The sequence below is a fragment of the Paralichthys olivaceus genome, chromosome 2 (genome assembly GCF_024713975.1).
Source record: "Paralichthys olivaceus isolate ysfri-2021 chromosome 2, ASM2471397v2, whole genome shotgun sequence".
In the NCBI taxonomy this organism is placed as follows: domain Eukaryota; kingdom Metazoa; phylum Chordata; class Actinopteri; order Pleuronectiformes; family Paralichthyidae; genus Paralichthys; species Paralichthys olivaceus.
Genome location: NC_091094.1, coordinates 5033830 through 5048630, shown reverse-complemented (window position 1 = coordinate 5048630; position 14801 = coordinate 5033830). Strand labels below are relative to the sequence as shown.

The window sequence follows — 14801 nt, the reverse complement described above, 5'->3', positions numbered from 1 at the left end:
CCATCTCACTTTAACATGATTAGTGTCATCCCTTATTTGACAAGCCTGCCAGGGAGGTAGAACCAACTGGGGGCGGGAACACTCAGCCACTAATTATTCTTGCTGCGTCTGCAGGCCTTCGCGATGATGTTTTTTAGTGGATACGAGTTTGTTTTTTTGCGTTGATTAGAAGTTGTACTGAGCCGAGGAGAACAATTCGCTGGGAGAAGGTCACACGTGCTTCGTACTCAATGAACTGCTTGTCCTGTTTGCAAGGTTGGTTTCAAGAAGCAGGAACAGAATGTGAAGTAAATTGGTCCATGAGAATTGTATTCCTTTCAATTCCCTTTGCTCAACCCTTAACAAAAGCTCCAGACTGGAGGCCAAATCAGCATTTCAAGTCAAAGACGCAATTTTAGGGTCTGACGTCACAGACTCTGACTACATTTCTAGAATCCTACATATCTAGACGACTCTGCCAAACAAAGCACAAAGGTGAAGGTTCCTGTAGTGGTGAGGTATCCCCTGATATTTTACACTGCACATAACCGTGCCTGTGAGGGTAAAACAAACAGTGCAGCTCAACCGCAGCGGGCTCAGGTTGGGCCTCCGACCAAACAGAATGCCTGATGGGTTTGGGTCTGACTCAGTTTTCTCTCAGGCTCAGACAGATCCGTGCAGAAAAATGCAGCCTGAGCAGGAGGATCATTCAGCCTCACCAGGTCACTTCTCATGAGTATTTTTGTGATTGTACGTAGTCCGAAGATCAGACGTACTCAGGGTTTTCTCCTGGTGAAAGATCATGAATTGAGTGTTGTCCCATCACCACTCAGTCATGTAGTATAAACTCACAGCGACGGAAAGACTCCAGATCACAAGTCGAGTAGTGTGAACTTGGCTTTAGCGTTCCTTCCTTGAGATTCAGCTCCAAATTCTTCCTTTGTTCGATGCCACTATCTTGACAATTAATGCTATAAAAGACAGCTGAAGGCGGACATTTCACAAAATTGTGGATTTCAGTCTTTACTTTAGCCTTCACTCACGTGGACATTTTGTCCACCAGTGTCACACACATGACAACAACCTACCTTTGCTTCTTGAAATCGTGCTGGAGGACAAGGTCAGGGGCTTTTAAGTCATCAGTAATGGTACAGTGTGGCCTATGCCCCTTCAAACATTGATATCACAGTTCTCTGAAAGCCAGCTCCCCCATATTTCCTTTTTCTCCACTCCTCTTTACAAAAGCCCAATAAAAGCAATTAAGACTGTACTCTTTGTCTTTGAGGACCTACACTTGATTCAGACTTTCTTTAGGTCAAAATGGGATTACCTGATAAATTGCCTACCTTCTGCAAAAAGGAGAGGGAACGAAAAACTGAAACGTAAAGATTTATAGCAGATTCTCTCAGTTTTTTGGTCCTCTACCCCAGATCCACTAAATTCCCCCTAGTCTGCGGAAGTCTGGCAGCACAATTTGCCCTACTCATCATAAAACACAGCAGTTACCTACCAATAGACTTTATACTGTATTAATTCAAAGCATCCTGGTGACATTTTACAGTGAAAAATGGTGCATGTCCCATTTTTAGCCTTGAGATATTTTTTTATTCCCTCTACTAATTAACGAGAGCAGGTTGTAAGAGAGGATGTTTAAAATGACATGGTAATTGTGGTAAAAGCTAAAAAAATTCAGCAACTGTAAATTTATGTTTGCCTTGTCAATGGTTTGAGGTGTTTGGCATTCAGTGTAGTGTGTGGATGCGTGTGTGTGTGTGTGTGTGTGGATGCGTGTGTGTGTGTGTGTGTGTGTGTACGTGCAACACATTACCCAGAGGTAGCCTTGAGGTAAGGAGGTGCTCGCTGCAGAGAAGCCCAGCAATGCACAGTGCACAGGATTATGGAGGGCAGCTTCAAGCTGAGAGAGACAAAATGAATATTGATTAAATACATATCACGGCTCAATACTGCAAACTTATTTTTGATGGAGTCACAAAATAAAATACTTTCTAAGTTACCACAACACACAACAGGCTTGTCACTTTTTATGTGGAGGCATGAGAAATCTAAATTCTCAGCTCTGCCATCAACGAGAACTTTGTCACGTCACATGAAGGTTGATGGTTCTCCACCCACGTTATGAGCTGTAAATGTTCCACTATTAAAACACTGAATGGAGCCATTGGAAATTCATACCTTACATTGTTCTGCAATATGTCAAGGAACTTTTGCTGTGAGCCTTCAATGAATTCCTGTTTTGATGTGTGAACACTTTATCTAAAACAGCCATTTTATATGTCAAATGCTATTCACAAAAAATGGCAAACATACCCAGCAATGCTCTTATGAGTGTGTAACCTGTGGTTGTTAAATTTATTTTGTCTTCCAATGCCAACATTAAAACACCAACAATAAAAACAGCTTATTATGTTTATGGTTTTCTATATAAATGTTATTTACAGCTTTAGGTTTTCATGTTTCTGTGATTTCTAAAATGATCAGTTCATACACGTGGATATATCCCGGATTGTTCTACCAGCTTTGAAGCACCATGAATCAAATTACAAAGTTATTTCCAAATGCATCAATACCAAGTTTGTGATTATACAGTTTGAATATAATTGTAATCTTAAAACTCGAGCAGCACATAAATAATATTTACTTAAAAAGACGCAGGAGGATTAGTGTAACTGGTAAATATATTGTTAGAAGTGAAATTCAGCAAATGTGGGAACGTACAAATGTCCTGAAGAACCAAACCCAAGACCCAACAACCCCCTTATGAAATCACATTTAAATTCACTGTATTTAGATTTTGATTAGATTTTGAAATAATTTGTGAGAAATCAAAGAAATAAAAAAAAAAAAAACTATTTTTATTACAATGTTAAATGTTTGATTCAGCTCCCTGCTCCGGAGCCACACAGAAATGTAATCGGTTCTTTGTTGGGTCATATCCCCCCACTTGATAACATTTCATGGAAAGTGGCTGAACAGTTCTTGCAGAATCCTCCTAACAAACTAACACATACAGATGGAAACATAAATAAATCCATATGATCTATATCTTAATATATATGTGAAATCTATATTCCTTGGACACACGCGGGAATGCTGGAGGTTGACATTTACAGTATAGAGCCTGTGGCTGTTAGTACATCAAACCCCCGTGGTGAGAGCTGCTCGTCTGACCAGCAGTCTTTCTGGTCGGGAATGATTATTATTTTGGTGTGTAGCCGCTGAGGGTGGGCCATGTGACAGACGGAACAGCTAATTGTGTGTTGTTGTGTTGGTGGGGGGTTGGCAGTGGGTGAGATGTGGAGTTGGTGGGTGAAGAAGGGACAGAGGGAGCGGAGGGAGGGTCAGCGATGAGCGCCGCACGTCTTTAACTGTCGTCCTCCGCGGTGGCAAGCATCAATCACCGGTAATTTATAGCCTCTGTTGACCAGGACCCTCCCCCTTTTCTCTCTATTGGGTGTGTTTGTAAACACTAAACAAAAATAAAGGATGCTGGCCAGACCCCCCCCCCCCCCCCCCCCCCCATCTGCAGAACATGGCTTTTCCTTCTCTCTCCCTCACTCCCTCCTCTGTGTCTGCCTCTATTCAAATTCAGATGCGTGGCTCGTCCCCTATATCAATCTCACAGTTCCACTTTCCAATTTCTCTTTCCCATCTTTCAATCTGCTTTACTCCTGCTCCTCTTTTCCCTCTGTCTGTGTCTTTTTTCCTCCCTCTCCCCGTCTGCCAGTCCCCCATCAAGTGTAATAAAATGTTTTTTTTTGATAGGTAATTAAGCAGAAGCCATAATGTGGGTCCATATGGAGGCTCTGTGGTAAAGAAAGGAAGAGTGGCTGTGGACCAGAGGGACTGACGCACTATACTGGACTGTGCAGGTACTTCAATGGTGGTTGGATTTTATCTGTCACCTGAGACAGGGAAGTATTGGAGGCCAATCTTCCCGGGTCTAGATTGCTTCCTCTATTAGCACCCACCAGAGTCAGCGCGGCAATACAACTGGGATCTCTCCTCTCTATCGGAGTCTATTAAATGAGTATTCAAAGGCAGGAATGTGCACAAGGATGATTCAGATAAAGAGCTGATGTTTTAATAAAGAGTTGTTCCTTAATGAGAAATCCGCCATTTGAAAAATGTGACGCCCACTCCTGTGAAATGATTGCAGGTGTAAAGAGGAAATCTCATTTTGGAACAGTGTAAAAGTAATTAGCTATTTGCTAATGACACCCCATTATGCTTAAAAATGTGAGACAGCATTTCATTCCATCTCGTACGATTATTTAAATTCCACACAATCGGGCAATAATTAGCGTGAGACATCATTTCCATATTATCAATTTGGGATAAAACTCTTGGACTGTTACATGAAGCAACAATTGTCTGAGTAAGTGGCTCACGGAGCTGTACGTGTTCTATGATACTGAGCCGAGGATAGATTGTGTTCCCATTAAAGTGCAGTGACGGTGACTGTGATCAATACAGTAAACCCCCTGGTCTACTTATTGAACATCTTTGTAACCGCCAATGGAAGGAGCTTGGATGAGCACAATAAGCCTGTGAGATCATTTCCTACCTGTGAATGTGCAAATCATATTAACAGGCACAAAGGAAATGTAGGTCTTCAACGATGACCGTATCAGTGGCCATCCCAGCGTTAATAAGGTAGCAGTTTAAAAATCAATGAGATCCAAGCTTTCTGAAAGTCAATTGTCAGTCTCGTTTATATCCTAGTCTGTGTGTGTGTGTGTGTGTGTGTGTGTGTGTGTGTGTGTGTGTGTGTGTGTGTGTGGAGCTGTAGGTGCGATGTTGAGGAGCCTAAGCTATTCCCCTGAGTGGAGACAGGATGAGAGGGGAAGGTGAGCCTGTAAGCCGTATGAGGGAGGTTTGATGGAGGACTGTGGGGAGTGTGGGGAGGAAACGGGCGGCTGAGCTAATTAAAGCGAGATTTGTTGATGTGATGAGAGGGCGGCCTCCCAGCTGCTGGTTACCAATGACCCAGTGGTCGACAGAGAGGCCGCCCCACCCATTACCCCAAGAGGGCGCCTGCCCATATGCTAGCTCCAGGTGGTTACGGCTACCAGAGGAGCATCCATTGCTTTTCTGGAAGATGAATGTAAGATATGTGCAATTACACCCATTCCTACAGGATAGAATGGGTCCATTTATCGTGACTTATCTACCGCGAACGTTTGCCTAGTTACACATGGCAGCAGCTTCACGCTCTGTATGACAACAAATGTAGTGGTGGTGGTGCTGGTTAGTAGTACTGGTCTAATATGACAGGGTTTTAATGATTCACAATCTTGGATGTCAGAGCAATGTCCCCTTAATGAGGATGACTTCCCCAAATTCAATTAATGTTGTTTTACCTCCTTCTCAGGTGCCCTGTTTCGTTCCAGCACTTTCTGCCTCTGTTAGCTCAGTGGAGTCTGCTCCCAGCTGTGTGGGGGGGTCTACCACACATCAGATTGTGACAGTCACTATCCAAAAAGGCATCACATTCATCAGGGGCCCATATTGTTATCAGCCGCCAGCATTGCATTGTTTGGCCTGCACCATGCTTATGTAATGGATTCTCTTTATTGGAGAGTGTGCTCTATAGTCACTTTTGAAATACTGCATCCTGTGAAACTACTGAGCACACACTTCTGCACTGCTCAAAAGGGAAAAAATGAGTTTGCAAATACAATATATTGGACTGTATAGCCGGATGAAAATCAAATAACAAATATTATCTCTACAAACGGCTAGCGTACAGAGAACTGGGTGCTGTATATTAGAACCAGGCACAGAAAATATGCCTGTATTTTATGTTTTTCTAATTCCAGAGTCACAGTGACTTCCCCCAATTCCACATACCACAATCTTTTACACGCACTAACAAGCACTAATAGAAAACTTCCTCTGTTTATTAACTGGTAATTGACTGGTGCTGGTGCTCCCTCTCCACTGCAGCTGCACAGCCTGAGGCCCGCGGTGGCCTCGAGCATCTGGGGGCACGTTAAAAACAGAAAGCATGCCGACAAAATGCAAGGAGCGAAATGAGTTTTCAACAATACTGGTATATTTTGGGACTTTAGATGCATTGTGGGCAATTTCAGCATCTCGGACAAAAAAAAGTCCCATCGATTAGTAACTGAAGAGAGGCCTCACCTTTCTGTGCACCTACTATTTATTATTGCTGACAGACAAACATAAACAATTCTCTCCAACTAAATAAACCACAAAAGCAATACTGTCAAGTGCACAACTGCAGCAACCGCAGTCCAAATGTACCAAATGTACTGTGGTAAAGCTCGGCAGCCATGAACCATCCAGTCTGTCAGAGCAAAATAAACTGTCAACTGTGTTTAAGTTACATTATTTCTACGATAAACGATTTTATATAAAAATATGTTGTTTTTATTATTTAATTGTATTTAATTATCTGGTTTTTCAATGAATGTCTTTTGAAAGAGGGACATATTATATAAGATTCTTCAGCTTCTTTCTGCAGCTTTTCATTCGAGAGTTGAGTTTATGAATTTGCATTTAAATTGTATCGTTTGGTCAACGAATGAAATAAACTTATAAATTAAAAAAACATTTAAAAAAAAGTTTGTCTTCAAAATCATAATCACACAACATCACGACAAAATCCAGCGTCTGGTGAATTTGAAGTGGAACAAAATGTTTTTTCTTATTATTAACACAAATCGTAGAATCAGAGAAACTGATCATTTTGCAACTTTGAAGCGGTGTCGCTAAAGATAGAGATATCTGTTGATATCTGTCTCTACAAATTGTTGTGATATAAAACGGGCAAGCTAAAATAAAGCTACAGACAAACAGAGAAAAAACCTTTTCTGAAATGTTAAAGCCGCACAGAGCCAGTGATCAACATCCAGTAGAGTTAGCATTACAAAGACCTGTGCACCCCACAGCTTCAGTCAGGTGAGGGGATCCTCGTGTGCAGCCCCACATATTACTGCCAGATGAGGGGGAGCAGAGCAGAGCACCTCCGACAGCTCCTTAGTTTCAAATTTACTCAAGACAATGAACTCCGTAATCTGTGTCCAGAGTTCTAAAGAGGTCTGTTAAATTTTATTGTGCGTCTGAAATGATAAGCAGTTCAATCCTCACTATAAAATAAAGAAATTGCCTGCTGCTCTGTACTGTGATGGCTTTTCTCCAATAAGACTGCATGTTCTAAAAAAAGCAACAACAAAAAAAAGCTGGTATATGATTAAATCCTTGCTTGTCAATCAATGGCCCTTTGAAAGGCAGGGTCTGTTTCAATTGAAATGGGTGAAACATAACTAAGGCCACCTATGCCTCAGGCTACAGGCAGGATGGATGTTGAGTGGATGGTCGGTCGGGCAGAAATTACTCACATCCAGAGCGCTGCTATAGGTAACACGCGCTTAACAAGCTGCTAGCATTACTGATTCTGCTCTGGTGAGTGACGTTTCTTCATGATAAAATCTAAAAGGATGCAGGAGTTTGTTATCCATGTCCAGGTCCAGCAGGTACTGTAGGTCTGCTATGGAGATTTCTCTACGTCTGTAACAAACTAAAAAGTGCTTTGTTTGGCTGAGTAACTGTTTTCATTCAGATGGGATTCTCTAAAAATGGCGACATATACTAGATGCATATCTGGACAATTACATTTTCTTTCTGAATTTGATCTTAAGAGGTAAGGAAGTACAAATAAGTAAATATGAACTGTAATAAAGTGCACGATGAACACATTTACTGCTGTTGCCCTATATGTATATTTATGATATTAATTTAAAGAGAGTTAAACTAATAATTTGAATGTATTGACATTTTAAAAAACAGTTGTAATGTGCTCTCAACAAAGGCAAAGTTTATCTGTAACCAACATTTGTTAAAGCTGGGGTTGGTAATCCTGAATAAACCAGCTCCATATGCCACGCCCTCACACACTGACACATTGTTTGTGAACCCGCTCTTGTGACGCAGACGTTTGGGGAAAGCAAAGTGTTTGCTCTTGATCTGTTTCCCGATACATCACACCCTCTGATGAAGCTAATACAAAAGGACAACAGGATCAAAGTTGAGACTTGCTGCTCATGTTAGGATTTCATGAGCTCGATGTCACCCTGCGATTTAAATTCCGTCAGCATCTACAGACGCAGATCAAAGGGCCAAGCACCTTCTGTGCTGGCGGGCGCTGCATTACGCTCGGAATATTCAAAGTCATTTGCAGACAATAAGATTAAACCATCTGCACAAGACGGATGAATAGACGGCCTGATTGTTAACTCCTGATCGGACTGTATCAGGTCCTTTAGAGGTGGTTCGAACTCGTGGCAAAAAGCACACGGCTATCAGCTTATTAAAACTGGCTCAGGACATCTCCCTCAATTTAATAACCACTGTCTGTACAGTAACGGTTCAGCCTCCCCTGGCTATGCCACAGATCATATCAGCAACAAGTGGAATGAAGTTGGAGCGGTTTTGCATATCTCTGCCGAGAGCCACAGTCTGACATTGGTAGGACATCACAAACTCATATTCATGACTCGACTGAGATTTTCTCCCCCGTGCCCTTCACCGCTCCTAGCTGAGCGACTGCTACACGCCCAACAAATGTGATGCAAATTCGCTGTGTCGCTGTATCCTCTCTTGACACACACACACAGAGAGAGAGAGAGAGAGAGAGAGAAAGAGAGAGAGAGACACGCGTACATGCACGCACGCACACACACACACACACACACACAGCCGACTCCTGCGGCCATGGCAGTTCCAACTCTGGATGAAAGCAGTGTACTACCCCTGCATTAATGGGTTCAAAAGAGGACTAGGGGCCAAAACTTCTCTGTGTAGTCAATCACTTCCTCCATCTTCCCTTTTCTGTTGCCAGACATCTGTACACGGCACCGACAAGCTTCGGATGAGCAATCTCTGCCCACCTCAAAGACAGAAACTAATACAACTGTTTGTCAACATGGGGTCTGAGATGAAACCCTGGGCACACGAGTAGACAAGACTTTCTATAATCCTTAATATCAGATGGCAGGAAATGCAGAACAAAGGCAACGCCGGTGCCAGCTCAGTCCTCGCCATGTGGTGGCTGAAGCTACTTGCCAAGGAAACTCTGCACATCAAGGAGTACCTCCCGAATTTGAATCTGCCCCTTACAATCCTTGGATCCTTATTCTGTGTTGGCCTGTTTGGCACAACATGAGAGGAACTCAAATATAACTGTTCAAAAATACTAATCTGGTTATTCAAATACCATATTTCAGGTCCATTGTCTCAAGCCTGTATTTCAATATTTTAAACGTTGGACATGATTTAACCGTCTTTTATGGATCAATCAAAGATTTTGTCTTTCATGAGCGATCTGGAAAAAGGCAAAGATGATATCAGTTCCAAAATACAGCAATTAAATTGAGAGGACACACTTTTTATATTGCACACAAGCTGAATGGAAAGTTTACATGTTCACCTACTTTAAAGGTAGAGAGTAGAGTAGAGAGTTCCTGTCCTTAAATCTCTTAACACTGGCCAGGAACAATAAAATGAAGCAGCATTCAGAGTGGTAGGTAGTAAAAACAGAAAGGATGTATCACTGCAACAGAAACTACTGGTTTGGCACAATAGGAAATCAAAGAAGAGAGGGAGCTTTCTTCCCTTTTTCTGAGTTAATGCTGTTTTTGCCTATCGTCCTCTCCACATGGATGTATACTCGCAGCGGAAGAATGCGACCGAATTACCGCATTTAGCAGATCTGCAGGAATTTCCCCTTTGGGTGCATAATTTGTTTCTGCTTGCTATCTTGACAAGTACAGAGTAAGCGGAAAACCCAGGGCCAGAGAAGGACTCTAGTCTGAGGCATTGCTCGAGTGTCTATGATTCCCTGTAATTAGTATGTTAACTGTCACAGCAACCCATCGGGCCCTTTGCAAATGACCTCGCTGTCAAACGGTGGGCGTGTCAACCCTGTTTATGCATATTCAGGCGTTGCAGTGCCCTCTATTGGCAGGCAGAGCAATGAAGACAAGAATAATTGTACAGTGTAAGAGGCACAAAAAAATAACTAGACTGGGGTGTTTTTGTACAAGCTTGCTGTGAAAACCAGACTCTGGGTTACAAAATCAACCACCTTGGTCCTGTCCTCCATCCACCCATCCATCCATCCTTTGAGGGTCATGGGGGGCTGGAGCTAATCCCAGCTGGCATTGGGCAAGAGTACGTACATGCCACCAGTCCATCACAGGGCCAACAACCATCCACACTCACATTCACACTTACTGGCTAATAGAGTTACCAATTACTGCAACCTGCAGTATCTTTGAACTGAGAGGAACAGGGAGTACCTGAGAAAACCCATGCAGACACATGGAGAACATGAAAACTCCCAGAGCCTTGTTACTTCGAGGTGTGCTCACCACTTCACCACCGTGCCGCCTGGATCTTGCCAAATTAAAATTCCCAAACCCTCTTCAACAACACAGCTCCAGCTGTTTCTTAAATTAATTAAAACCTGAAGTAGACAGGATGTAATGACGACTTCACTTTATTACTATTCCCCCCTGAATATTGGAGCTATTTATTTCAATGCACCTTTATTGTCCCTTTAGTACACACACACAGAAACAACTTGCTGGCAGCAAATCCAGTGTTCCTGTCCTGGCAGATACGAGGCAGAGATAAAAGGCTGTACTATTGGCAAGCATGAGAACCATTCATAATGTACCTCTACACTCTCAAGTTGTTAGTTACTCTTTAGGGCAATTCGAACAATACAACTTCTGTTTAGAATAGATTAGAATAGAAATCCGTAAAAATTAAATATGACTGATAATCTCTGAACCCTAAATTTTCTTCTCCAGCTGCTTTTAAAAATGATGAAAAACAAAACGCAAAAGCCACCTCCTATGTAGTCAATATTCACACCAGCAGTGCCCACCCACCACATTTACTTTACTGCCTCTGTGGTTCTTGCATCTTTGTTTTGTTGCAGAGATTGAACTTTAAAATTTATCACAAAAGGGAGGCGGTGCAGCTGGCAGTCGCTGCTTCCGGCTTGAAAAGTACCTTCAAACCATTACTTAAATTCAATAAACTTGACTGCTGGTGCCTCTTACGCCTGGCAGAGTAGAGATCCAGATCTACAGGGAATGCCTGACCTCCGAACACTTCTGAAACATTAGCTGAAATGTTGGAAACCGTCACAAGTCCCTCAGAGTTGTTCTGCGCGAATGCCAAAGTTTGACTTCTGCCCTGACCTCTGAGCAAGGTCCTCTTTGGTCCGCAGCGTTAAGCAGTCAGAGCTTGTGTGCTGTCACTGCCCCCTGTATTTGTGACAGTGACAAGTTTGGTTTGTCTGGAGTTGGGCTTTGCTGAACTGAGCCACGACAGCAAGAAGCTGCCGAGCGGCATCAGATCCAGCGACAGGTCTGCTTTGGTCCAAGCTTCAAAAACAGAGAAATTCGATTGACACTTCCTCCTTCCTCGTATTCTGCATGCCACAAGCTCATCTGCCCGCTTGGAACTCAGATGACAAGCAGCAGTGGGTCTGTTTTCTGGAGGGAACTGTGGTGCATGTTTATAAAGCTCTCAAGTGCTTCCAAAATTTACAACTAAATTTGAGGCAAGTTATTTCTCTCTGAGTGAGACTCTCACAGCATTTCAACAAACACAGTTCAATAAATAAAAACTGATCCGGGGGATATGGTATACTGAATTCGACAATAAACACATTTCTGCAGATGGTCGCTTGCAGAAAAAACTACCAGAACAATTTTACAGACTATGGGAAATTTGTTGGTATCCATGCATTTAATATTACAGACAGCAGCTGTTGATTTTGGATTTACTGTAGATGCCACATTCGGTTTTGCTCCACATTCCAAAAACACGATATTTGTTGAGCATCCAATGCATTAAAATGTGCTCTAAGATGCAAACAAAGCAAATCAAGCACCAGGCTGGAACTTGTGTTGCATTCATGGACATGCATTACTTTGCTGGTCCAAATTGAAGGGAGGTACACAACACATTTTTACCCCGACTCCTAAATTAAGATGCTGGTGGGTTGCCACTGATAACATATTTGAGCATCATTTGTGGAAACGATAATGAAGCGAACGCAGCCAAATAGAGCAACGGAGCACACCAGTACAGTTGGTCATCATCATGATTCATTTGGCCCTGATAGTCACAGAAAAGCCTGCATGCTGTAGATTAAATTTCTAATAAGCATCCCTGGGGGGAAAATAAAACTGCTCTTGATGACGATCAGGTCAGGGAGGAGAATGATGAGCTCCTTCCAAAACAGTCTCAAGCCTTCGTGCATCCAGCTGTTTGTGTTTTTCTGTCTGCCAGAAGGATATTACTGCAGAGCAAGAAAGGGAGTCGCCGCACCTTGGGTGGACATGTGGCTGGGACGACCTTTTAATCCATGCTGTGGCATCTTGTCTTGACAAATCAGAGATGTGGCTGATATCTGCTCATCTGAAAGGTAGCAAACAACCTTCAAGAAGAAAAAAACGGGTGGGGTATATTCTGAAAGGTGTTAATTTGATGACTTGCCTTTTAAAAAAACGATAACATAAACAGTCTAAAGGAGGGAGAGGAAATAAATCAGCGGAGAGGCGTTGCATCAGGGGAAGGCCACCTTTTTGTCCTTCTCCCTTTTAATCCATATTTCATAACATAGCATCCCGGCAGCCTTCACACTGAACCCTTTCCCTCATCTTGGCTGTGAGAGCTCGGAGTCATTATGTTTGTAAATCAGTCACTCACCAGAGAAAAAGTAGCTGTGTACATGGTGTGTTCGCTGCTGCCAGGAATGTTGCTCAACCAGCTCATTTTCTGTGCATGCACTCACTTTCATGTGGCAAAGTGAATACACAGTTCTGCTCTCTTATCACTCCATCAGCAGGGAAGATGGATGACCACGCGAGTAAAAGGGACACGCACAACATGCCCCAAAAGCACCAGCCAGTCCAGTAAACAAGCACAGACCCCAGTGACCCAGTACAGTGTAATTGTACTGGATGACAGACAGAGATGACCTACAACGTGTTTGATGGATTTCCGGACTGAATTACAACACTTTCCAAAAGAGAAAATACATTAAAAATGAGGTAAATAAGGAATTATGATGATCTGTGCGATCTGTGTAAACTAGTGGTGTATATTAGGGGTAAGACGTGAGCTAGCGTTGCCGTTTTTCCGAGCGGAGATACAGAAGCTAATCCTCTCAGAGAAAGAGAAGGGAAGCTAACCCCGACGCAGCCCGAACCCGTTCCCAGTTTGTCATTCTGCACTTCAAAGCATACATGATGAAATCCCCCAAGGTATTATAAGAGCTCTGGCATAGCAGCCATCCTCAAACCTGTCCTAGCCCTAATGCCTCATAAATGTAGTCTGGAAACATGTCCCTTTACTATTTGTAATGTCTTTGTAGTCTTGGATCTTAAGAACCTTTTAGAGTTGCAGAGGAAGGAGAAGAAGGAGATATGAGGCGTTTGTGAGTCATTATGCAGCCGAGGGATTCCAGGCCCCTCACTGTAAAAATCCTGCACATACAGTATGCACGTGCACCTCTTTCAGAATGGTTAGATCGGTGCAGGAACTCGGCATCGATCGTCTTCTGAGCTTTGCTGAATGAGCAGTTGTAGAGAAACACAGTGCACAGAAAATAAATGTGTCCTACATTGAGAAAAGCACGTAATTCAAGCCATTTGGTTCTCAATGTACTATGTGACGCCATCGGATGGCGGTTCTTTATTCAGCGTGCTGAGCTGTCACATTATTGCGTTTCATAAATACATCCATTACTGGTCTCCAGGCTTCAGGCGAACAACGCCTGCTGGACAGACTTGAAAATAAATGGCTGATAAAACTCTGTATGGCTCATAGTCACAGAGGGAGATGAAGGGGGCACTATGGATGTTGTCCAGATATCACTCACTGTATAACTGCAACCAAAAATCCCTGCAATCCATGCTAATCAAATACCTTTATTTAAGATTTTAGTGCAACATTGAATTTATAATAAAAATTAAATATATAAAAAGTAAAGCATATATAAATCAAAACGTAAATCACAATCCATGCTAACAAAAAACTTTTTTGATGTAAACAAATTTAAATGTTTTCAATTCAGCTACTACCTCGGGAACAGTGAAGTGTCATACAAGATGGACGGCTGAGGGCTCATAGCTATTATTTCTATTTGTTGCTTAAAGGTTCAGTGTGTAGAATTTAGTGACATCTAATGGTGAGGGTGTTTGATGCAACTGAATACCCCTCACCTCACAATCCCTTTCCAAACATGAGAGAGAACCTGTGGCAGCTTCAGTTGTCATAAAAACTAAAAAGGTGTTTAGTTTGTCCACTTTAGACGACTGTTAAAAACATGGCAGCCTCCTTAGAGACAACCCGCTCCTGATGTAAATATAAAGTATTTAAATATAAAGGGTCCATTCTAGGGTAAAAAAAACAACAATTTGTACAATTTATATGAAACACACTAGTGAAACCGTTTTGGCAAAATTATCTACATTAGCAAATTATTTGTGAACCTACGAACAATGCTATAAATATGCTATGGTACATGGACGGTATATAATTATGGATGACAAGACAGCTCCCTGAATGTGAAGCCTAAATATCACAATCGCCCCCTGGTGGCTGGCTGCAGTATAGGTCATAGCCCTTGCCTCCTCAATGTTAGCAAACAGAGCGTGGGTCAAATTAAGGTAAGGTAGTTGTTATCACTCAGGTGCATGTAAAAAAACTTCTGGTACACTTGGTATTAATTTGTTATTTGATGGATGACTCCA

General features: G+C 42.4%; 1 protein-coding gene across 2 annotated transcripts in view; it reads right to left on the bottom strand.

The window, feature by feature from the left end:
* The window catches only part of arhgef10la (Rho guanine nucleotide exchange factor (GEF) 10-like a), a 101204-nt gene that overhangs the window by 21093 nt on the left and 65310 nt on the right, over window positions 1-14801 (bottom strand). For both annotated transcript variants that reach the window (XM_069532244.1, XM_069532249.1), the window contains one exon: window positions 1808-1894. In XM_069532244.1, the coding sequence (XP_069388345.1) occupies window positions 1808-1894 (87 nt within the window). The remainder of the gene's footprint in view (window positions 1-1807; window positions 1895-14801) is intronic.